The sequence below is a fragment of the Hippocampus comes genome, unplaced genomic scaffold (assembly GCF_001891065.2).
Source record: "Hippocampus comes isolate QL1 unplaced genomic scaffold, H_comes_QL1_v1.1 scaffold57, whole genome shotgun sequence".
NCBI classification, from domain to species: domain Eukaryota; kingdom Metazoa; phylum Chordata; class Actinopteri; order Syngnathiformes; family Syngnathidae; genus Hippocampus; species Hippocampus comes.
Window position 1 is genome coordinate 1,688,456 of NW_017805039.1, and position 25,830 is coordinate 1,714,285.

The 25,830-nt window shown below is 43.1% G+C and overlaps 2 protein-coding genes and 1 long non-coding RNA gene across 3 annotated transcripts in view; 1 reads left to right on the forward strand and 2 right to left on the reverse strand.

Moving 5' to 3' along the window:
- Positions 1-15,189, reverse strand: part of LOC109512493 (uncharacterized) — a 30,199-nt gene extending 15,010 nt beyond the window's left edge. Inside the window, exon 1 of the long non-coding RNA XR_002167544.1 lies at positions 15,128-15,189. This is a non-coding gene — a long non-coding RNA (uncharacterized LOC109512493). The remainder of the gene's footprint in view (positions 1-15,127) is intronic.
- Positions 7,735-10,691, reverse strand: drd1b (dopamine receptor D1b). The gene has a single exon (XM_019864218.1). It carries the CDS (start codon positions 9,630-9,632, stop codon positions 8,238-8,240), a length of 1,395 nt encoding a protein of 464 aa, XP_019719777.1. The 5' UTR covers positions 9,633-10,691; the 3' UTR covers positions 7,735-8,237.
- Position 15,190: 1 nt separating the features above from the next.
- Positions 15,191-24,940, forward strand: rad50 (RAD50 homolog, double strand break repair protein). Its single transcript, XM_019864139.1, has 28 exons — positions 15,191-15,282; positions 16,088-16,225; positions 16,314-16,397; positions 16,534-16,685; positions 16,798-16,983; positions 17,057-17,261; positions 17,343-17,471; positions 17,565-17,730; positions 17,816-17,874; positions 18,099-18,233; positions 18,319-18,525; positions 18,616-18,798; positions 18,885-19,042; positions 19,225-19,400; positions 19,483-19,720; positions 20,069-20,258; positions 20,328-20,454; positions 20,544-20,737; positions 20,854-20,964; positions 21,055-21,147; positions 21,305-21,418; positions 21,589-21,716; positions 21,816-21,917; positions 22,029-22,151; positions 23,811-23,896; positions 24,107-24,249; positions 24,332-24,465; positions 24,610-24,940. Exons 2-28 carry the CDS (start codon positions 16,097-16,099, stop codon positions 24,794-24,796), a joined length of 3,939 nt encoding a protein of 1,312 aa, XP_019719698.1. The 5' UTR covers positions 15,191-15,282; positions 16,088-16,096; the 3' UTR covers positions 24,797-24,940.
- The last annotated feature ends 890 nt before the right edge of the window (positions 24,941-25,830 follow it).

A 25,830-nucleotide genomic window follows, 5' to 3' on the forward strand; every position in this document is an offset into this window, starting at 1 on the left:
GGCGATGTTGCCGGCGTCAACTATTTCGAGTCGCTAAATTCAGTTTAAATTCATCTCTCCTTTTATTATTTATAATTTTATCTGTGGTTTTATTGTTCTTGTTTTGATTGTAAAGTGTCCTTGAGTGTTTTGAAAGGCGCTTATAAATGTAATGTATTATTATTATTATTATTAAATCAATACGTGATACATGATCAACCAGATAATGCAGTTGACTGTGCCCGATTAAGATGACACGTCCTGATTATTATTGATGAACTAGGACACATAATTCCATTTGTGGTTGCTATCGTTGTTGTTTTTTTTACCCCTCCCACACTCTTTAAACACATTTAAACGTATTAAAAGACACGTCGATATTTTTGAACCCAAAGTATCTTTTTTTTTTTTTGCTGAAGGATTGTTTTTAATAAGGTGCTTATTGCTACTCATGCCCTCAGTGCGTGCTGTAGAAGACGACCACTCACAGCCTTTTACCATGGATGTGGCTTGATCGCCATTTTGTCTTTTCAATGTCGGATAAAAGAGCAATGTAAAATAATCTATTTATGATAATAATATAGTGTGTCGTCTGCCCAGGACTCCGGAATAAAGTCTGTTTGAACTGAGCCAAAGAGCTGAGTGGGTGCTGGTGTGGTTACATAAGCACATTACAGCATGCACGCAGACACACACAAGAACAAGCATAACGTTTTGTGTTTTTGTGTGCGCGTGTATGTGTGTGTGTGTCCGTGTGTGCGTGTGTGTTCTTCTGCCTGCAGTCTATCATTAACCTTGACTGTATTTCCACTCTGACCTCCCTGTCCAGGATTGCCTAAATATCCATGTATGGGATTTGGCAGCCTGTCCGTACAGCTGCAACCAGAAGTTGAAATAGAATCATCATCGGCAAGAATGTCATCAATTTGGGGCTTTTATTATTATTTTTTTAACTGTTTGCGGAGTGGAATGATATGAATCTGTTTTGTCAATGCCTTTTCTGATTAATTATAATTGCACACAAAATCTGATTTGACACTTGGTCACTTCTTTTCCATATTTGTTAAAATTGTTAAGAGAAACTGGTTTTAAAACTACTGCCCGGTTAAACTGAGCCTTAATCCTAACCCCTGAAGGGCAGTTACCTTCTTCATTAGTTCTATTCTCAAGATCCCGTCGATTCACTTGATTGCAACAAATATCGGAGAACGCTCTTCTTTATTTATTCAACCACTGTTTATCCAGACAGGGCAATTGAGAGCCGGTTCTTTTTTGCACTGCCGACCAAGCCAAGAGGCAGCAGACAACAGAGTAACTTGTAATCTGTGGACCTGATCATTGTACAGCATTTTAAATACTGTACAAACAGCCCAACAATGTGGTACAGGCACATGGAAAGGATTAATGATAAAGTGCAATGTCGCCAGAGTCGCAAAATGCATCGCAATGCATTTCTTCCTACCCTCTGTAGATCACTTATCCACAGAACAGGGAACGCGAGCCTGTGCCACATTTAAAGTAACAAATGAGGCTGGACTTAGTGGAGTGGTGGAGCGGTGTGGCGGTACGAGGATGTGTCAGCTGTCAAGTGGCTGTCAGGTTATGTATATGCAGAGGCAAGGCAGCCAGGATTACACGCTCAGGGAATTGGAACTGAGTGGGGGTTGGAGGAAAAAATACGTCACAGTCCCAAATCAATCCACATCGATCCACTACAGCGACGTGATCTTCCGATAGCCACACAGTGTCAAAGGTGCAATGCAGACTAGGACACACACACACACACACACACACACGCACACACACACACACACACACACACACACACAAAACGACACACACACACACACCCACACACACACACACACACACACACACACACACACACTTTCTACAGCCCTTGTCCTCATTACGGTCACAGGACAGTTGGAGCCTATCGCATGCGATCTTTGAAAAGAAAATCCGAATCCGGAAAAAAAAAAAAAAAAAAAAAAAAAAACGCATACAACAAAAACAAACAAAAAAAAAATCACATGACTAAAATGAAATCAAAATAATCTACATGTATTGTAGATTTGGAATTTAATGTCTTCAATGAACCTAACATGGAGGTTTTTCGACTATGGGAAGAAACAACATACAAACTCCAAAAACACAACATACAAACCCAGCTCAGAACTGCGAGGCAGACATGCTCACCACTGGTGAACTGTGCTGCACACACGCACAAAATAACACAATTCACATAGCATGGATGCAAGAAAAAAAAAAGGCATACATATTTATTGTTTTACACATAGGGTACATTGTCTACATTGATATCTTTGTACAAACCGTAAACTAAATACAGAAATAAATCTGAGGAGTATAATCTTTGACATCACTTTCATGAAAGAACACCAGAAACAGGTAAATAAATATATAAATAGTCAGCGGCCACCTGCATCTTGCGTACAAACAACAACGGAGAAGAAGACAAACAGCATGTTTGCTACACACACAAAGCTTTTCTTTTAAGATTCGATAGCACTTGTGTTTGTCACCGAAAAAAAAAAGTTTTTTTTTCCTTTATTAACATCATGGTATAATACATCGTAATCCTCGTATCCCTCATGTGTAAATACTGCCATTGAAGCTTTTAGTGTGTGTGTTTTTTTGTTTTTTTTTACATGACCTGACACAACCAAATTCTACCGGTTCACCTTTTAGCCCCTGAATCGCAGGAGTGAGTCTAAGGTTCAGAAGGAAAGCTTAAGAGGGGCGGTCGGCCGTTTTGCTTAAGTCGACAAACGTCAACTCTGATTGGGAGACATTGTTCTGTCACTGACTCCTAAGTGGCGGACATGCGGGCTGATGAAAAAGAACATGTTACTCGAGGGGGCCGCGGCCCGACGTCAGCCGTCTTCTGAATCAAAGCGGTGACGTGAGCGCGGATGACTCACTCTGTTAGCAAGGTGAGGCCTCGAGGGGGCATTAACACGGAGCCAAAATACACCAGAGATGGCCTCGGCAGCTCCAGATGCATTTATGGAAATGCGTAAAAAAAACTAAAAAAACAAACAAACAAACAAACAAATCAAAAAAAAAAAAAAAAAAAAACAATTGAAAGCGTACGGCGTTACCCAAAACAGGAATGTTGGAAATGCATGATGAAACATGAGACATAATGCCACTCAAAGTCATGGTTAGTATTTAGGGCAAATTGATGCACTCTGACTTCATTGAAAAAAATGATTTGCTGCAAATGGGGAAAAAGTGCAATAAAATGCTACTTTTGTTCCGACTTATCCTGACTTCATCTAATGTCACGCAACAATTTAACACAGATGTCCCAAAAGATGTAATGCGTTCCAGAAAACTGGGAAATGAGAAATTCCTAAAACTGGCAAGTACCGGTAGTAACTTGAAGTCAGAAATCCTCTGTGTGAGGTATAGAAAATGCATTTCACAGAGTTCCAAGTGGTCTGCCATTCTGCAACAGCGGGACAAATACATACCAAAAAAAAAAAAAAAAACATTGTGGAACAACTGGGAAGTCTGAAATTTCTGACTTCTAGAATACTGTAGGACATGCGGAACAAAATGCCACATCAATTCAAAGATTCTCTTTGTGAAGTATGTAAGGCGAATTGAATAGACTTGACTTACAGTAGTCAGCCATTGCCCAACAATGAAACTAAGTAAAAACTAAAAGACCAGGGTCTAGTGTGTGACCTTTGACCCCTACATTGCAGGTTTGCATTTTGAAATGTATGACTTAGTTTGTTTGCAACCTCCCGCAACATTGATGAAAGGGAGGTAAAAGACTTAAGCTGCAAAACTGAGAAGGGAAAGTGCAATAGAATGCCATTAAGGTCACAAAAAATGATACAATGCTCAACTCGTTGACAGGTTCCATTTCGACTTTGTGTTCCGATACGCACAGATTTCTGAAAGGCAACATCAAGATGCCCGCCAACGTCTTCACATTCGGCTGCAGTGATTTAGAGCATCAAGAGTTCTACCCGAAACATGCGCGAGGTTTGATTCAGTGCCGTGACTCCGAGTACAGCAGGGAAACAGTAGGCCCTGTCTGTTTAATATTAAATTCAATCGTGTTAACATCTGGAATGCTCATCGGGGCGACAGAGGCAGCCATGAGAAAAGCGAGCAAGTGAGTGCGAATCGGAAGGAGGAGGAGGGAATGTTCTCCGAGGCGCTATTCCCATGGATCCTCGTCCATCTTGACACACTAACTGCGCGCGTCTGTAGTTACTGGTCTGTTATGGGGGGGGGGGGGATGCATCAAATCGCCCCCTCCAAAAAACCCACCAAGATACATGAAGTAGTGGCACTTGAAAGATAATTAGGGCTGTTTGAAATTGAAATGAGCTGACAGCAAATGCCTGCTAATCCATGTTTCAGCCAACAGAGCAGCGTGAGAGGAGGACAAGGCAGCGAGGACAATGAGCTGCTTGTGTGCCACATATTGAGCTACAAGTTCCCCACGCTGCCTGTATGGACAGCATTGGATTTTCCAGCACGGGAAAATCAAACGCTGCATTCAAGAACAATTGCTTTCTATCGGATCGTCTTTCTCTTCCCTGATGTGAGCAACAGTTTCAATGAACGGTGTCAGACTAACATTCGCTTCAGCAGTTTATCTTTACCAACTCCAGCCCAGCATATGATTTTGAGCAGAGTATGTATTTGTATTTGCACTTGACTGCAAACTCACAGAATGTCATTTCATCAAACCTAACTTTGGTTTGGCTTTAATGCAGAGCTTTCACCTTGTTTTTCTGCATTTGTTTCAATGCCCCTCAATTCACCTTTAACGGTCAAAGATGTGATTTTGGTAAGAAGCCGGTGCCATCTTTTAGTATCACATTCTTCCCCTAGAGGTGCTAGTGAGTCACAAACTAATTAGCATCCATTTCAACCATGTTTGTGTCAAAGTAAAAAAAAAAAAGTCAATTGGTAAAAGCACATTAAAAAAAATAATAAGACAAATAAGGCTGTGCAGTGCTAGCCAAAGCAACAGGTGGCGCTTTAAACACAAACCAGCAAGACATTTCAACCAATCATAGCCACAGCAATACATAACACCGACATACATAGGGGGAAAGCTTAGAAAAGAAATAATGCTTTTGTGTATGGTTAGTTTTGCTGCATTAAAAAAAAAAAAAAAACAAAAAAAAAAACATCAATTTACAGACTGTCTATCCAAGACAAATTGACAGGTGGCAACATACAAAGTAATATTAATCACAAATCAGTTATTCCAGAATATGACATTTGAATGTGACTTAAACAAAGCAGAAAAAGAATAATTACAATTCTACTGTAAACGTTTTTTTTTTTGGAGGGTTGGGGATATCGATTTTCATAAAAAAATTCTGACTTGGCTACTTTCTGTCCAAGATGTACATACATGAGGCTGCCTTGGTTTACGGTGGAACCAACCTATGGTGTGTTGGGGCTACATACGGCATGCAACGGCGTAAAAATCTCTGTATTGTATCAGTTGTTTTAGCCATTTTCACTTGGTAATCAAAATCCCCCAAATGTACAAGTTAAATATAAATTTGAGGGGGTTTTTTGTTTGGGTTTTTTTTTAACCAAAAACAAAAAAACAAAACAAAAGCAGGCTTGATTTTTCAGTTTTCATTTTAGGCTGAATAAAAACATACAACATGTAAAAACAGGTCACATGCCTGAATTTGATTTTTGAAGTTTGGTCCTAACCATTTGTGAAGCTATGTTAGCTTGTTAGCTAATACAGTGAGGCCAAACCCCAACCACTATCCATCAAATGGTCAATGAGCCATAGTTTATGAAGGACAAATGTGTTTAAGCATGACAGTATTCAGCTCCATGCATTACTGTATGTCCCACGCCAAAGGCTAACAAGCTAGTGTTTCTTCACTAATGCTAGTTACCAAACTTTCGGTTTAGGTCATGTAAACCCGACAGAGTATTACAGATCTAATTCAGTCTGTTTTGTTTTTGATTTGACCCTAAATTAGAGCAAAATTATATCGTGACAAACTATTGCACATTTACAACTTAGGTACAAATTTAGGTTACGTCGATGCCGTAGGAGCAGCTTTCTGTCATAAACTAAAAACCCGCAGTAAAATATACAGAGAATGTGGATCAGTGTTCACAAATTTACCTATTCACAAACATTTAGGGGAACCTACGCTTCATGACTGATTTATGCTCAGGCTAAAATAATAAATAATAATCTGGTGATATTTTGGTGCGGACGCTGAGGCGCTTAGTTCAGTTCAGTTTGTTTGTTTGTTTTTTTTGCTATCTATGGCCCATTATGGTACAATAGAAACCTTTTTAGAGGGTGCCAATTGCAGATTTCGGCTGTTTGCGGCAGGGTTCGGTGTCTATCCCTCGTGAATAATGGTGGTTCACCGTCTTCTTAAAATGCTGTTGCATTCGGCATGAGCACTTCTTAGAAACTTATAAATCATTATTTATCCAGGACAACCACATCAGGTCACATAATACTACAAAAGACAGATTACAGTAAGCTCACAAAAGAAGAGCTGTTACTTTGCCCCTGTTGTATTGAATTAAGAAGCCAAAGTCAATTATCGATTGAACATTGCATGAGAATTAATGACAAATTACCCGCACTGACTGGTCAGTCACCACGCTGTGCTTCCAGGATGGCTGCCGGAGCCCAGCATGCCACCCGGCGCAAGTCATTAAAGAAATCGGTTATTTACACCTTTTGCGAAAGTCAGTCAACTTCACTTCCAATGAGGTTGAGTGCACTTTAACTTCCTCCTCCACCATCTAAGTGCAGGTTTATTGTTCTTTTTTTTTTGTTTGAATCTACAGATTTACATTCGAGGACTGGTGGTTTTTTTTTGTTGTTGTTGCTAAAAACAGAACAACTTTAAATGCCAGAAGGGGAGGGAATAAAACAGAAAGCCTTCAATGGTAGCCAGTCTACTTGGTGGCTATTGAAAAGCACATCGGAGGACCCCACTCAGACATACTAAGACATCCCAACCCAAAGCGGGGTAAACACATGCCGATCGATAATGTCTAATTTGAGCATTTTGACTCCATTACGATCTAAATCAGCAAAGACTGGATGGTCTGATGTCTCTTAATTGATTATCCTAAACAGTTATTCTTTAATGTGGGGTGAGTTTGCGATGATTTTCAATCCCTCATAATCCGGGTTGTCAATTCCAAATGGGAAAATCGATGCTTACACTTTTGTGTGGTCAACATTAAATTGGGCTGAGTCACCGTCTCAGTGATTGTGATGTGGAAGGAAATGAATGTCACCAAAGTCACTCACCACAAAAATGAGATGTTTGAGACTGCACTATAGACACCAGCTAAACTAAACAGTTATCCGAGCTTCTTTTACAACTGCTGTTTCTTCTTATATTTTCTAGCGGTCTGGATGCCACAGAAAAAAGTCGATATGTGTGTACCCCGTTTTAGATAACTACTTATTGGTGTACAGTGAACCCCTGTTGGTCGCAGTGGAAATGGATTGAATCCCCCAAAACACCTTTGTAATTGCCTACGGATTTTACAATATGGCCACAATGCACTACTGGAAACTCTTCAACATAGTTCCTTGACACTAAAACGCCACAAGATGGTGCCTAAGTTATATAAAAAAATAAAATAAAAACACAAATAAGCGAGTTTCCCAAGAACAGCAGATAGGATAGGTTCTACAAAAAAAGAATAACAATCATAATAAAATTTGTACGTGGGGGGGGGGGGGGGGTTCACTGTACATGGTTTTTGAGAGACTTCAGAATGGCTTTAAAAAAAAAAAAAAAACATTCTCCTGTCCATTTTGAACTCCCACATCAGTTGCCAAATCCGGTCCCCTGCCAAATAGAGCCGAAGCACCCTAATCTTTTGGCTGCCTGCAAAGGTTGACTCTCCAAAGAAAACTGCCACGTTTATACTGCAATTAAAAATATAATCAGATATCAACTGCATTAATGAAACAACCCGTTTTGCTAACATTTTCTACATCTTCTGCGCTATACTGTTAAAAGTCAGTCTTTACTGTACAGGATGCACATGTATGCACCCGAAGTATGCGATGACATGCCAGAATTTTGCAGTGTGTTTAGCCAGGATAAAGTGCCTTTGAGTTGGAAACATTCAAAATGTTTTGTTTTTCCCTTGTTGGATCAATGTCGACAGGCCGACGGTCCTGCAGGATGTAACACACTCGCTAGGTCGCTGTCAGGCAAGATGTCCATACACAGTGTTCAGCACGACATGGCGTTGTGCTGTCCGTTCTGCGTTATGGGGTTGATCTTTTCCAGAGTGATCTCCGTGTCACTGTCTAAATTCCCCGAGATGGCCGGGCACAGTTTGTCCAAGGCATTGTTCACGACACCTACCTCCATCTCGTCCATGACGCCTCCATCCAGCTTGTGTAACTCCTCCTCCTGACACAGGATGCTGTGGGGCATCACGCAGCCCACCGAGTGGTTGCCTTCCTTTGGAATGTGGCTTTTGGGTTGGTACTGGCAACTGGCATTGGGAAGGGGCCCTCCGGCGTTGTTATTGATGCTGAGGATCTCGATGGTGTTGCTCCCAGGGCAGAGGCGGTGGCAGCCCAGCAGAATGGAGAAGGCCTTGCGGAAGTCAGCGTTGAAGGCGTAGATGATGGGGTTGAGCGACGAGTTGGCCCAGCCGAACCACACAAACACGTCAAAGGTGGTCGGGCTGATGCAGTGGAAGTCGTTGGCGTCCTCGGGCAGGTTGGCCTCACAGAAGGGGACCATGCAGTTGAGGATGAAGAAGGGCAACCAGCAGCACACAAACACTCCCATGATGACCGAGAGCGTCTTTAACACTTTGGTTTCTCGCTTGAACGACATCTTGAACGAACTCTCGCTCTCCGGGTTGGACGTGTTCCCCATGCTGCTGTGGCGGTTTTTGGCACTCTCAGCGGCCCTCTCCAGTGCGGATATCCTCCGGATCTGTTTTTGGGCGATGCGATAGATGCGGGTGTAGGTGACAATCATGATTGCCACGGGGATGTAGAAACTGATGAGCGACGAGGAGATGGCGTAAGACCGGTTAAGGCTGGAGTCACAGTTGTCAGCAGGCAGCTCGCCCGGGTAGGTTACGTTGAGCTCGGCGTAGCTGGTCGTCTGAGCTTTGTGCCAGTTCAGCTGAACGGGGATGAAAGAGATGAGAACGGACAGCGTCCATGCCACGCTGATCATCAGACATGCCACTCTGGGGGTCATTTTGCGTTCGTAGCGGAATGGACTCGAGATGGCCCAGTAGCGGTCCACGCTGATCACGCAAAGGTTCAGGATAGAGGCGGTGGAGCACATGATGTCGAACGCCACCCATACATTGCAGAACGCTCCGAAGGGCCAGAAACCTACGATCTCCGTCGCGGCCTTCCAAGGCATCACCAGGATGGCCACCAGGAGGTCGGAGATGGCCAGGGAGATGACGAAGAAGTTAGTGACCTTGGAGCGTAGGTGGCGAAATTTGGTGACAGCGACGCACACCAGCGTGTTGCCCAGCAATGTGGTGAAGATAAGGAGGGATAGGAAGCATCCCGTCAGAACCCGTTTGGACGAGTCGCGTTCAGGCAGCGGCTGTCTGCCGTCTCGAACCATCGAGAAATTGTGATCCATTGTTTACGCAAGATCGTTTCTGGGATGGGTGGGATTTTAGGGATCAGGGTAGTGGGGGCGTAAACCGTCACCCCATCACATCCCCCAACCGCTGCAGCTGTACCGCTCCACGGAAGGGTCTCAGGACTGAAAGGTCGGCCATCTCCGCGCCGCTTCTCCAGTCACCTGGGTCAGCCGTAGGCACCTGGTCAGAACCGCCATCCTGGCTTTCGGTGGTCAGAATCTCGCCAACTATCCTGGCATCAGCAGTCGCCAAATATTCTGTGCATATTATTCGGTTCGATTACTGCTCTGCTCATATGGTGCATTCAAAGACCGCAGAAAAGACTGATGTTACTCTACCGTCGACCTCCTGGGAAAGTTTCCCAACCACGTTTGTTGCCGAGCTGCGTTGAGTGCTGGCTGTCAGGTCCAGTCATTAGCTTTATATAGCACCTCGTCAATAACGGCTATCGACGGCTTTCGCAGTGCGTTTATCTGATTTGTTTAATGGGTACTCCAGGCGTTTCCACTTGACTATATCAGCTACCTGGATCGAAACCCACCGCTGCTGTTGGTTATATTTCTTCAATGTCTTTTAATGTAGATTGGTAAAAGCCTACCAATGCGTCCATGAGGTGGGCTGGTTAAAAAAAGTTATGTACTCAAATAAATAAAAATAGGTTGAAAGCATCATTCTCAAAGTGTCAGGATCACATAATCCGCCGTCAAGGTCACTTCCCAATATGGCAGATTTGCCTTTTAAATTTTCCTCGTTGTGCAATCCGTGGGTGGTTGGAAAATCCGTTAAAAAAAGTCCATCAAATTTAAAAAATAGTTGAGAACACCCGCGGCGTCCTGGCTTGCATTCTTCAGCATGCGTCTCGTCCCCACGCGTGCCAACGCCTCCGTGGGAAGTCACTCCTTGCGACGCTACTCTTTATTCCTACTTATTAATTTGTTGTTGTTTTGTATTTGGAGGGAAATTATCCTCTTGCCGCCTTGACCCTCGCGTGGAGCAGGAAGAGTGTAATCAAACAGTGGGGGCTCGCCGAGAGGCGCGCGCATCTCGCTCTCTCCCTCTTTCTCTCTCTCTGCACATGCCGCACAATTCAACCATCAGTGAGGAGCGAGGGGGGGGGGGGCGGGGGTGAAGAAAGGGGGCGTTAAGAAAAAAAAAAAGCACTACAACTACACCACATTAAATTCACTACAGAGCTTAGCCACCTCAAGTTTACTCATATGAAACTTGCGTGAAAAAAAAGACTGTCTAGTCACTCTTATTAATGGCTTAAAGATACTTTTATGAAATAAAGGTCATTCCCCCTATGAGTCCGCATCACAAAATGCTATTTTATTGCTAAATATGTAATAAAGGGAGTGGAGATGCTGCAAAAGAAGCCGTCCCGGTGGCCTGACATGAACTTGGAAAAGAAGTGGCTCAATGGCGCCATCGAGTGGGCATAAGAAATAAGGAGGAGGTCAATAAATATTGGCCATCTTTGATTGAGTCAGTCTCTGGCCTTCAGCTTGATTTAAAGGGGACATATTTGCATTATGATCATTTAAAATCACCATTTTTATAATACCTAAAGGATGAACCATTGTAGTATAGTCAGATAAACAAAGAAGCAAGTAAATAATGCTTTTTGGACCAATTATGTGAAGTTGGGTAATCTCTGGTGGCACAATTCCCCCAATACTGCACTATACTGTGTGTATGTGGTGACTGAACACAAAGCCAAGCCAACACCCCACCCATCCTCTGCATCTCCACAAGGTCACCGAACACTTAAGCGCCACTTTTTGAAAACCAACATTGTCAACTATCACTTGTGCAGCTGTTTACCTTACACAAAGCTGCCACTGGCTACTTGAACCAACTCCCCTATATTTCACCTTTACTGTGTGTGTATGAGAGAAAGAGAGAGAGAGACAGAGAGAAAGGGTGAGAGAGTGAACATCAATGTGTAGAGTATTTTAAAAACACAAAGTCTCCCTTTCCAGGCCTTTACATGTATGCGTCTATGACGTGTCATGACTAGGCACGTGTCGTGAGAAGCGCGTGTGTGTGTGTGCGTGCGTGTGTGTTGTGAGAGAGCATAATGCATGTAGACAAGCCAAGTGTAAGAGGCCTGGCAGACACAACGCCCACATTTCCCTGCAGCTCTGAGCCAGGCTATGCGTGCAGCCGCCCAAGTTCAAACCAAGACCATGTTAGACACAAACACGCGCACAGACACGCACACACACACACGCACACAAGCCGACACACACACAAGCAGCCATGCAGGCTAATTTATGTCTGCTCCAAAAAGCAAACAAAATAGAATAGGAATAGAAGAGAATAGAGATACGGATATGTCTTTTTTGTTATTTCATTCACTCCATGTTGACCTTTTAACAACGAATTTGATGTGACAATTAACTTCTGGCACTAATGAATCAAATCTGTTTGTGAAATTGCGGCTTTTCATATTGACCTTTGAAACACATTCTCGGAGTACACATTTATCTCGATGGTAGGGATGTTTCCTTTCATTTCGGAATACTTTTTTTAAAGGTGCCCTTCCATGTAGTCTCATTTATTTCCACTTATTATGCAGAACATATGTCACAATGAGTTTGTGAATTGTTTGTTTGACATCCATGCCATTTGTGGATTGGATGTAATGGCCTCCCGGATTTGAATTTGGCGGCATTTTGATGGAGTATTGTGCCTCATTAGTCAAATATGTGTGGATATATGGGGGAATGTATCAGTTCCTCTGAAGATGTATTTGTTTTAGAATTGCATGGCAGGTCGGATCAAATGTTCTTTTTACTTTTAATTAAATATTTTTTAAGCACATTTGGAACAAAAGGTCAAGAGGGATACTTTTTACGCCAAGGAATCATTGGTACTTTTTGGTTGCTTCATTTCTTTTCCATTTTGTCTTGTGAAGACTGTAGTGCAGACTACAAAAAATAAAAAAATAAAAATAAAAAAAATACATAATCAAACAGGCAAACACACTACGATAATAATAATTCCTTCTCTAGTCGGCTATCTGGGCTGAGCTAACTTGGCATCTTCACCTATGGTAATTTCATGCGCCGGCTCACTCTTCATTCTGCTGCTGCCAATAAATTGAGCTGTCAAACTGGCAGCTGAGATAATACAATACACAAAGAGGTTCCCAAAAATGGAACTTAAAGCCATCACCAAAGCCCCTTAAGTGGTATTTTTTGCAGACAGTGCTTGAGGAGTACCGGTATATCTTGGAAACATTCGCTATTTGACTCGGTAGACTGTGACGGGAATGGAGTGTCTCCAATCACCTAGAGTCCTGACAGGCAAAAAAGAAGGCATTGGTAATTATTTTTTAAATATACCCTACCCCATGTCGGTTTTGTTCTCAGTGGGCTTTGTGCTTATGAAAATCACGTGGGATCACACGAGAGGGTAAAACAATAGAGGTGTGTGATGCTCTTTGCCGAGATTATCGGAGCCAAGCACATTGTGACCGGTTTTCTATCTTTGTGTGTGTCGTCTGTCCCAGATGAAAAATCTTTCCGGGTGTGTACCAGGCTTGAACTCATACACAATTATGACCTCTCTCTCTCAGGGTTTAGGTCACTAGGCCAGCATTCTCCAGTGGTGATGAAGGCATGAATTACTGTTTCACAGTGCTCTTGAGAAAGGAGAGGCTTTACATAGACAGTATAAGTACGGCAACACACACCGTATACCTCTACGGGAACAAGATGTCTTGACATTTTCAAGTCAGGACAAGATGAAACTAGAAAGGGGGCCATGAGTTGGGCAGATTTAGGCTCAGTGAGTCAGTGGTCTGATAACACAGACAGACTGAGTCAGTGGACTGTGATTGTGTCCGTGTGTGTTTATGTTGCATACAGTAACGTTGAACAGAACAGGGTGGGGTGGGGGGGTCACAGAGGTGACGCTGCCAGGTTTGTAGGAGGAGTAACACCTGTAGGTGGTCAACACCAGGACCCCGGCATAGAGGAAAAGAGTCATCGAGAAAAAAAATAACAGTGAATATATATTTGTAGCTGACCTTATGGATAGTTTTGGATCAATTATGCCACTTGACTTTTTTAATGATAATTTTTGCATAGTGTTATAAAAACAAAATACAGAAAAATATGTCATGCTATTGGCCTCCCATAGCTCAACAAATTAAAAACACACTTTCACATAGCGACCCTTGAGAGGATAAAGCGGATCAGAAAATGGATGGATAGAATTTTACTAGCAAAAAAGAAATAAAGGGATAAATGGTTTTGTATGTGTCTCATCATACCCCCAATTGAGTTGTTTGCCTTGTTAATGTTCCTACGCCATCTAGTGGTAATTATTAATAGGACCACAAATCAACATGTGCATTCACCAACATGCACTCAGACAACTTTATGAGCTCTGCGCAGCCAATATGAAATGACGATATGCCAAAGTATACTGTAGTTCACTACTGATTAAACGAAGGAAGAAGAACACGCACAGCCCCAAATGAGACGTGTTTCTGCGGTCACGTGACAAAACGTCACTGACACGCGCCTCGAAACGAGATTAACTTTTTCCATATATAATAATATCCCACACTTTTTTGGGGGTGTGGAGATATATATAACTTTTTTTTTTAAACGGTAGTTTCTGACTGCGTGATGTTTAAGAATATTGACAACGCACAGCAGGATTTCTTGTATCGGCTGCGTTTAATAGTCTCAATCACGAAACCTGACTTAAATAGCAGAAAACAATGTGATCCCGTCAATTAGTGATACAGCGTGCCCCTCCCCGTGGACATCGAGAAAAAAAGGTCACTTACAACACAACATACCTGACGAAAATAGCAGAAAACAATGTCCTCCAGTCAATTAGAGTGATGCAGCTTGCCCCTATACAAATTGTATGGTACAGCAATGTATTAAAATATTTAAACTTGTAAATGAAAACAATAGGTTTTTCCAGCTCTTAAAATGCTTACCTCCACATGAACATTAAGTGAAAAAGGGGAGAGTCAAAAGCTGGAGTTGTACTTAGAAGAGGCAGTGCCACATTAATTATTGAAGTAGGGGAACGCATTAACATTTTGTTCCACCCTTTGATAATGACGGATATAGCAAAAGAACACGTAAGGTATTTATCACTGCACAGATTTTGAGTAATTATAATACGGTACAGCAAGTTTTTTTACTGGCCCTGTGAGACACACACACACACACAGTTCTATACTTTAAATGTAGTGTGGTGTGTACAGAGTATTATGATTAGTTTTTTCAAACATATATACACGGTCGGAGTTTGGAGTGACGTGACATTTTTATCTCAAATACAAACTGCCATATTGCTCGCTGTGCAGCAGGGGTCCTTAAAGAGCTAAGATGAATGAAACATCGGGTAATTAATTATTGGCTGATACATGAGAGACAATGTTTCACTGGTTCACGAGGCTTCACTTTGCCCATCACTACTGAGTAGTGTATGTGTGTAAAATAACTATACAGTATACAATTGTTTCTTCATGACACCAGCAGTGAAGTAACGCACTCTCCGTTGTACGTTTCATACCCGGAAGACGAATGTTGCGTGATGACGTCATAGTACAGTGTCGCGCGAACGCTTGGAGTATGAACTGTTCAACCTGAAGGCTCGTTCCAAAATAAGGTGTTTTATGTTTTCGTGGCACAATGCGACTTTAGACAAATACTGACCATTTTCATTATTTCGTATCATGCATTGACGGTTGTTGTTGATTGTTATTGTACGTACGTTAATATCGTTAGTAACAGTAGCTTACCATGTCGTTTCGCTTCGTGAGTGAGGTTAGCCCGACATAAAAGTAGTTCATTCTCAAATAAACAAGTATTGGATCCCCAAAACATCTACGAAGCCATCCGAACTACTTGCTTTCTGTTGTTACCTAGCTATACCTCGAACTATATAGTACGGTTCGTTGTAATGTTTTAAACCCAGCTGCCCTTCGTGCAGCCCAAAATCATGCGATCTTTTCCTCAATATGACCCCAAAAGACAATAAAATGGTGAAAACGATGTGTATTATCCAATGATAATATCCTATAGAGTTGCTACTTGTTTATACAATTCTCACAACAAGTCTGGGCTTTCGGGTGAAATTTCTGGACGAACCGACCTAAAATTCACAATAAACGTTACAGATGAACTTAATTTGACCTTTAATCCATGAATCTGTGTACCGGCATTACCCCAATGTGGAGAAATCAATGACATTTATGTAGAATCAAATCTAACTAATCAGGTCCTGCCTGCGTCTATTACTGTGAGATTGAATCTTTTTGATACTGTTGTCACCATATTTGTAAGGTTCCCACTTTTATGTCCTAAATCACTATTGCTCAGGAAAGTTAAACAAATGGAAAACTTTAAAAGAAATACGTGCCCTCCAAGACGCTCAAAACAAAACTATTTTGACTTTTTTTTGTCTCTTCCAGAAAGCAATCATGTCCAAAATAGACAAGATGAGCATCCTGGGGGTGCGAAGCTTTGGAATTGAGGACAAAGACAAGCAAATAATCTCGTTCTTCACTCCCCTTACTGTTCTGGTTGGTCCCAATGGAGCAGGCAAAACGGTACAAGGACTTCCATAGAACCCGTGGAAAACCAGGAACACACACTGGAGTCAAAATGGACTGAATATTTTTTTTGTTTGTTTTTCAGACCATTATTGAGTGCCTCAAGTATGCTACAGCAGGGGAACTTCCCCCAGGTTCTAAAGGAGGTGCTTTTGTCCATGATCCAAAGGTGAATCATTATACCTTTGGATTGTTGTAAAGTGTGTTGGTGTAAGTTATACCTGGGTCATTGGAAGATGAATGCTGTAGGTTCCCCACTCCCATGCTAAATTCTAATAACAGCTTTCATCAACATGTGATTCTAGGATGCCCATGAGACAGACGTGCGAGCACAGATTCGACTTCTGTTCTCTGATGTCAATGGAGAGAAAGTCACCATCCAACGTTCCATGTCCTGCACCCAGAAGGCGAAGAATTACTCCTTTAAAAGCCTAGAGCAGGTTATTAGTCGGATAAAGTAAGTCAGACTTTTTAAAGCTCCTGGCTTTTTATTTTTTTTTATAGTACCTTGAAGGGTGACCGAAACAAAACACAATCGATGCTCATATTGTCTTCATGTGTTCATCCAGGGACGGTGAAAGCGTGAGCTTGTCATCCAAATGCGGCGAGCTGGATCGCGAGATGATTTCTGCACTCGGTGTATCCAAGCCTGTGTTGAATCACGTCATATTCTGCCATCAAGAGGATTCCAACTGGCCACTCAGTGAGGGCAAGGCGCTCAAAGAAAAGTTTGATTCCATCTTCGCTGCAACCAAGTAAAAGTCAATTCATTTCATTCCTCCTCTCACTGCCAGTAGATGTGTATCTGACGTTCTTATCACATTCAAGGTATATCAAAGCTCTGGATACGATGCGTCAGTTGCGTCTCAAGCAGAGCAACTCTGTGAGAGAGTGCCAGGTGGAGTTACGCTTCTTGAAGCAGAACAAGGAGAAGGCCCAGCAGATTAGAGAGATTGTCGGTAGCAAGGAGGCTCAGCTGATAGCCTCCAAGGACAGCATCCTTGTGCTTGAAAGCCAAATTGAGCCACTGGAAGTATGTACTGTTTCACAGTTTGAGTGTTGTTTGATAAAATGACTTATAAATGAGTGATGTTTTTATTTTGTTTTTTGTCAGAATCGGCTGGCAGACATCGACTTGAAATTGGGCAAGGTGATGAAGCTGGACAATGATATTAAGGCTTTGGACAGCCGGAAGAAACAGATGGAGGAGGACAACAAAGAGCTCGAGGAAACAATGGAACAGGTGCAAGATACAGATGGTTCACATAATCATAAAATGTACACTTACCTGACACTTCATTGAGCAATTGAGCCTCTCGTATATGTTGGCTTGCAGGTGTTCCAGGGTTCAACTGAACAGCTGCAAGAGGTTTACCAGAACCACCAGAGAACAGTGAAGGAGAAGAACCGCAGGCTGACAGACTGCCAAAAAGAGTTGGAGCGAGCCGACAGGGAGTGTCAGAGACTCAACAGGGAAAAGTCCGATCTCCTGGTGGAACAAGGTACATATCCGCTTCAATACATGACCATATTAATTTTAATGCACCGAAAAAAAAATTAAAAATCTATGTCCTCTGGTCTTCCCAGGACGTGTCCAGCTAGAGGCTGACTGCCACACACAAAACATCAAGACCCGTGACACTCAGGTGAGAACAAAACAATCCTGCCAACGATGAATGACCGCACTCAGTCGAATACATCGGACCAATTTGAAAGGAAAAGCATATATTAGTTGTTTCACCAAGTACCACTTAAAATGGTTGGTTGGGTTTTGGGACATTGGCAAGGATGCCTGATCTCTAAATCGAACTGTTGAAAATACCCGGTCCTTGAGAGAGTCGAGAGGCTGACTTACAATTTGCTGTTGCAGGTTCGGTTATTGTCGTCCCAACTGGAGGTGGAAGGCTACGACCGGCCACCCTTTACAAGGGTTCAACTCGAGAGCTTTCATCGTCATGTCGCTCAGAGACTGGAGCAAGAAAGAGAGACAGTCGCTCAGGTTATGGTAAGAAAAAAAGTCACACCACTCAGGCCAATTAATTGATGCATTACGTTCGGTATCACACGCCACCTCTTTTTGCCTAAACCAGGCGGACCTGCAGGAAAGGGAGCATCAGAAACAACAGTCAATTGATGAGATCAGGGATAAGAAGACGGGTCTGGAGAGAACAGTGGAGCTCAAAGAAGACCTGCTGGGAACGAAGCAGATTGAGCTCCGGAATGTCCGCACTGAGCTGCAGAGGCTGGAAGGTTCGTCCGGCAGAATGCAAGAGCTGGAAAACGAGCTGGCAACAGCGGTGAGTTTGTCGATGTTTCCACGGTTGGCGTAAAAAAAAATAAAATAAAAAAAAAATCTGTAACAGCCATTCATGCTTATTTCTTTTTAGGAGCGTGAGCTGCAGAGCACCCTCCAGACGTCCAACGTGGAAGAGCTAAAAGTTGAGGTTGTGCAGCTCCAGAGAGAAAAGGCAGAGCTCGACCGCACACAGAGGCAACTGGACCAAGAGATGGGAGTGCTGAACTTGCACACGACTGCGCGCACACAGATGGACATGTTGACTAAGGACAAGGTGGCATTTGTCATCCATGTGTGGGCTCTTCCTCGTCCATGTCTGTTGTTTCCCTTCATAGCAATCCCTTTGTTTCGGTTTTGTAGAAAGAGAAAGAGGAGCAGGTACGCAAGATCAAGTCGCGTCACAGTGACGATCTGGTGTCACTGCTGGGCCACTTCCCCAACAAAAGAGAGCTGGAGGACTGGCTTTACTCGAAGTCAAAGGAAATACACAGCACCAGGGACAAACTGGCCAAACTCAAGTATGTTCTCATGATAGAATTATTTACATTGTCCATTAAAACATTGTTTAAAATTTTGAAAAGCTTCGATGTCTACCAGCATTGCAGTTCCACTTTGCAGGTTCCACTAAGATATATTTTTTTGCCTTGTTATTGAACCTTACTTTGTCATGACGAGCCTGTCCTAATTTCACAACTCACAGTAAGGACCTGGCTTCCAGCGAGCAGAATAAGAGCCACATTGCTGCCGAGCTACGTAAAAAGGAGCAGCAGTTGACAAACGATGAAGAGAAATTTTTCAACGTGTGCGGCAGTCAAGATCTGGAGCAGGACCTGAACAAAGTGCAGGAGGACCTGGAAAAAATGTCCAAACAAAGAGGTTGACATGTGCACCAATAGTCTCATTCATGCAGAGAAATGACAGAGTTAGATTAGTTGTATAATTTGTTGCTCTCTTCTAGCCATGCTCGCTGGAGCCACTGCCGTCTACACTCAGTTCATCAGCCAGCTGACTGAGGAGAGAGAGCCCTGCTGCCCCGTCTGCCAGCGGACGTTCCCGTCGGAGCCTGACCTACAGGAGGTCATCAGCGACATGCAGTCCAAACTGCGTTTGGTTCCAGATAAGCTGAAAAACACCGAGCAGGACTTGAAAAAGAAGGAGAGGAGGCGAGATGAGATGATGACCCTAAGACCAGTCAGGTAGAAGATCTCAACTCTAATACAAGGCGTCCTCAGTTTCTGGTGGGGTTCACAGTTCTTCTGCTGGTGACATAACCCAAATTTCTACACGTTGTAGTTTTTCACCAACCTACACCAAAGCAGTGGCAAAGTCATGATTACATCACATATTTGTATAAAAAAAAAAGTCAGAAATAAATATGAAACAACTAAACGAGAAAGAGTACGCGTGTAGGTAACCGGGCATGTCTGCTGCATGGCGACCAATTTTTATGCCATGTTGCACATGCAAAGTTTTTTTTAAGAAGATAAATTGACATGCTGTATGTTTGGCAAAAATCATATAAAAATGTGTACCCGTCCCCACAGGCAGTCCATCGTGCAGTTACAGGAGAAGGAGTTGCCTGAGCTGAGGACTCGACTGCAGAGTGTGAACAGGGATATCGAAAGGCTGAAAAGTGATGCGGAGGAGCAGGAGACTCTGCTTGCCATGTTGATGTCAGAGGAGGAAACTGCCAAGGCCTGTCAGCAGGACATCGCTCTTATGGACAGATTCCTGGTACTACTCTCTTGTTTGCCTCTCGGATCACATCAAGAGAATTCACGGTGTAATTGTTGTTCTTTGTAGATGGATCTAAAGGAAGTGGAGAGGAAAATAGCTCAGAATGCAGCCAAACTCCAGGGAGTAGACTTGACCAGAAGCGTCCAGCAAGTCAGTCAGGAGAAGCAGGAGACTCAGCTCAAGTTAGACACCAGTAAGATGTCACATGGTTAGCAAGATGGAATCACGGAAAGTGTCATTAAATACTTGCACCGTGCTTCTCCGACATTTTTCCCCGCGCAGCATCCAGCAAGATGGAGCTGAAGCGGAAGCTGATCCAAGACCAGCAGGATCAGATTCAGATGCTGAAGAGTTGCGTGAACGAGACCAAAGCGGAGAAACTCCAGCTGAGCAGCGACATGCAGAAGCAGCAGCAGCTGGAGGAGCAACGTGTCGATTTCACCACTGAGATTCAAACCTTAACCAGGGACATCCAGGTACTTTGATTGTCATCTTGCCGCAGTGGTCCTGTCTTTTCGCTTTGTAACCGAATGCCAGGCTTCGCGGAAAGAAAATAAAAAACAATTAAATCCCGCCTTCTTGCCACAACCAGGAAGCAAAGGAGCAGCTGTCTCCGTTGCAGTCCACCTTGAATAAGATGCAGCAAGAGAAACAGGAGTTGACGGAACGTAAAAGGCAGAAGCAGGAGCAAGGACAGGAGAAGGTGGACGCGTGTTAACTCACAAGTCAAACCCGGGTGTTATTCCGTCTTTGTGCAGTTATGTTAACCTACTTCACGCTTTGTCAACGGCAGATTAACGCGATCAAAGAGAAAGTAAAGACCATCTCCATCTTGGAGAAGGACATCAACAAGTATCTTGAAGAGGGCAAACATAAATACAAGGAGGTAAGTTGTTTATTGTTTGACCCTCAAATACTTCATTGAGTGATCCATCATTTGTTAAATCTAGCATCCGGTAAAGTGCCACTTGGCCCATAAAACTTTGAAGATTCTCAAACGTCTTTCTATTAAGAGTAAGCAAACCTCCTAAGTGTTGTTGCAGCAAAAAGAGGCTGCGCTTCAAGCAGCCAGCACCTTGCTCCATGAGGCTGAACGACACAAGGAGAAGATCAGCAAAGAGATGGGAAACATCCGTCAGGATATTGACACGCAAAAGGTAAAGTAATTGTCCCTTCTGCCGTCTAGTGGAAGCCCGTTTAATTGTTCTGCTTGTACGTTGCTTGCACTGATAAGTGGTGTAATATTTTTTTTTTTTCTGAAAATGAAAATGCGCTGTGTTTGGAAGTCATTCAATCACGGTTTCACGCCTATTTTCTCATGTGGCAGGTTCAGGAGCGCTGGTTACAGGACAACCTGACCCTAAGAAAGCGGGTTGAGGAACTTAAAGAGGTTGTGGCTAAGCGGGAGGCCCTTTGCAAAGACATAGGCAACATGCAAGTGATGCAGCTACGCCAGTAAGGCCCCTCGTCTGTGCTTCGCCAAGTAAATCCGTGAATAAGCTGCCGTCAGTTCATTTCGCGGTTCTCACTTCACCTCATTTTGCGCTCATGCAGAGAACGGCGTGAAGCCGAGCGCAAGGTGGAGGACCTAAAGAAGAGCCGCAGCATTGCGCTGGGTCGCCAGAAAGGCTTCGAGGAGGAGTTGCTGCATCACAAGTGAGCTACGTTAGGGTACCGAGCTAGCTGGTCTCTTGTCATCGCCTCGACTGTCAGTCCCTCGCGTTTGCTTCACAAAAACCTTGACATCTCTGGATGGCTCATTTTTAGAAAAGAGCTGCGAGAAGACCAATACAACAAAGCAGACGAGCTCTACAAAAACAAGATGATCGTAATGCGCACGACAGAGCTGGTCATCAAAGACTTGGATCTCTACTACAAAGCCCTTGATCAGTGAGTGCGACGCTTTGTATCCAGATCCTCCTCGAAAGGTTTATAATTACTTCTAAGTGACGCAGGATGGTGGCAATGCAAACGTTTTGTCAAAATACAACACTTCCACTCACTTCTACATAGTTCCTTGGCATAAAGATGCAGCAAAATGGCGACAAAGCACTTCTTTTGCCAAAATGAAGCTCCCTAATTCACTTCTTGGCACCAACGTGGCACAAACGTCAATTTTGTTGTTTTGATCTGAGCACAAAAACCAGGGAATATGTGAATGGTTGCCAAGATTGCTTGTAATTGTACTTCTGGCAATGTCTTCTGGCATCTGTCTGAGCTTTTAAACAATAAAATTCAGCACCTATCTGTAGCTTGAACAAAAATAATCATGCTGGGCACAGGCGGCCAATAAATCTGTAAAAATAACTGGAAGAAAGTAGATTATGGAAGCGTCAGAGGGAATTTATGGGGCAGTGTGTCACTATCGGAGAGTCATAATGGCACAATGTGGGAGTGTTATTTCCCTCACGTCTGCACCGGTTGAGTCAGCTCTTTCGTCAGCACTATCAAGATCAAAAGCAGGTACGCCTTGGCCACATTCCAAAGGATGGGGGCGCGTATGGCCCAGTTATTGTCACAGTGGCCAAAAAAATTGACTCGGCCTTCAACAGCGAATCATGGCAAAAGTACGTTCTATCGACCGCAGTGTGGCGTACAGGCTTTGGTTTAGACACACACAAAAAAAAAAAAAGTCACTTGAAATCCTGACTCCACTGCCCTTTTTTTTTTCGATTGGAGTGACGCACAAGTAGTTCTCAAAAATATCTAGCCAATTTTTGGACACATTGTCCTCGTGAATTATTTTCTTTATATGTGTTCAGAAGCTTCAAAAATAACTGGCAATAATTTGCTGTGCAGAATCAAAAACCCTTCCTACATTCTGTCTTGTCAGCAAATCAAGACGGATTGGCAAAACCGACTTTTCCGATTTCGTCATGACGCGCCTCTTCGATTGCCATACATGGGCGTCGGAAGACGGTGGTCGATTTCCGCTTGGTATTTTGACATTACAGTCGTTCATCAGTTGCCGAGGTCATTGATCAAACGCTTCCCGTAACACAGGAAGACAACATCCAGTCAGCTTCAGTTTTATCGCCTTTATCAACCTACTTGTTTACCGTATATCATCAATCAGTATGACACAGATTAAAAATATCTTGTGACCCACAATCAAAACTGGAAAAAAAAAAAGGCAATATCACATTTTGTGGTTGGGCTGCCTCCCACAAGATTTATTTTACATGTAAAAGAAAACTGTTGAGCAAATAAAGCGCCGTTTGGCCATGCTATTAATTTAAGGCTTAACTGTAAGTTTTTATGAACTGCTAAAAGTCTCCAAATGTCAGGCATCAACATTTAAATTGCCTTGAGTTGATTCTAGTGCTATCTACGAACTGTGGACTGGTATTTGGTTTCTATTTAGTTGACAATATTTTGCAGGTACAGGTATTAGCAAATAGTTTTGTGTGCATGTGCAGCACAAAACAAAATCGAGCATTCATACTATATTCATCTCTTTTTTTTCCTGAGGTAGTCATAAAATAAGTATTGATTTGATTGATTTTTTTTTCCCGCCACAATAAGCACATCACTCTTTGTTCCTTTCAGAACCATCATGAAGTTCCACAGTATGAAGATGGATGAAATCAACAAAATCATCAGAGACCTTTGGCGCAGCACCTACCGAGGACAAGGTACGTTACCCTTGCGCCTCTTTCGCACAAAGATTCGCAAAATTTCCACATCGTGGCTTTACCAAAAAGAAAAACAAGTCAGACGCCGGATTGGGTTCAGTCATTGACTGTAGTTTTTAAATAGTTGTCAATTCAGGGGCCCAACCAACTGGTGTGAAAGGTTCACTCTGACCCATCCACATCTCAGTCATCCTCCTTTCCTCCTTCCAGACATCGAGTACGTGGAAATCCGCTCAGACGTGGATGAGAACTCGTCTGCCGGAGTGAGACGTAGGATTTACAACTATCGAGTCGTTATGGTCAAGGGAGACACCGTTTTGGATATGAGGGGACGCTGCAGTGCTGGCCAGAAGGTACCTGCTTGACTTTTTATTTCTCACTAGCTTTGTGCATATTGTGTGTTATAAGTTTGAACCTGTGTGTGTGCACGCGCAGGTGTTGGCATCTCTTATTATCCGTCTTGCCTTGGCGGAGACCTTCTGTCTGAATTGCGGTATCCTGGCACTGGATGAGCCCACCACCAACCTGGACAGAGAAAACATTGAATCGCTGGCACACGCCCTTGTTGAGTGAGTGCACGCACGCACGCACACACGCACACGCACACACACACACACACACACACACACACACACACACACACACACACACACACACACAAACCTGCAACGACAGCAACTCACATCTCGTTTCCTCTTCTCTGATTGGGACAGGATCATTAAGAGTCGTTCCCGCCAGCGCAACTTCCAACTGCTGATCATCACGCACGACGAGGACTTTGTGGAGCTGCTGGGCCGCTCCAGTTACATCGAACACTTCTATCGCATCCGCAAGAACCAGGACCAGAACTCTGAAATCACGAAGTGCAGCATCAGCTCCCTCTCCTCCTATCTGCACTGAGCATGCCGCCACAGTCGTACAGTAAACTCCCTTTTGGTTTCATCATTACCCGTTGGCTGTTCCATTCATGTTTGTTCACGATTGAAGAAATCCCCTGAATTTACACAAAAATCATTCTTTGAATAAAAATTCAATTTTTCTGTGCATTTGTTTTCGTTTTTTGCTTTCTGAATTAACCAAAACAGAGAGACATAAGACTTAATTTTGCACCTCAAGCCCATGCCTTAACAAGGTGTCTGCAGATCCTTAAAAACTGCATTTTGATTTTGCCAAAATGATATAATTTTATGATCAACTGTTCAGATGGCCTTAAAAAGCTACGTTGTCAGAACCAGCTCACAAAAAAACGACAAGTCAATGTTTATGTAGTTGATCATAAATAGGGTAGATTTGGGTTTCTTGCATTAATAAGGGCTACTTCCTGCAAGCTGCAATCAGTGTAACAATACCATATTTCGGACTTGAAGAGAATCTCAATAATATTGTTGGGAAAAAAAATTACAATATGATCCCATACAAAAACGTCATTCCCCTTCAACTTTAAATGTTGCTAGAACTAATTGATTGCAATTCTGATATTGGGACGAGATGTAAAAACGGCCACTCTAATATTTTGACCTAATATGGCACTCAAATTCAAAGAAACATATCTCATTTTGTTGGAAACATAATCAAGCAAATCTCATTTCCTGTGTACTGCAAGAGTGTCACTTTTTTAAGGCGGGGGTGGGGGGGCACACCATCAAAGGGGTGGGGTAAGATGAGTATAAGTCCCGTGCTCGTGATTGAGGTGTCAGAATGAGCTCGTAGCTGCCAATTGAAGCGATTCCTCGATTCAAGCTTATTTCGGCAAGGTCTTCCTACAAGCAAAAATGATGACAATGATGACAGTGGCGCTCCTGATGATGTCCTCCACAGCCTTGCTGGGCCATCCCGCTCCAATCAAGCCCGCCCGTGGAAGAGTTGAGCATAAACTCAGACCCATCATCGACCTGGTTGATCGCAACATATCATTACCCACGGTAAGTGAAACA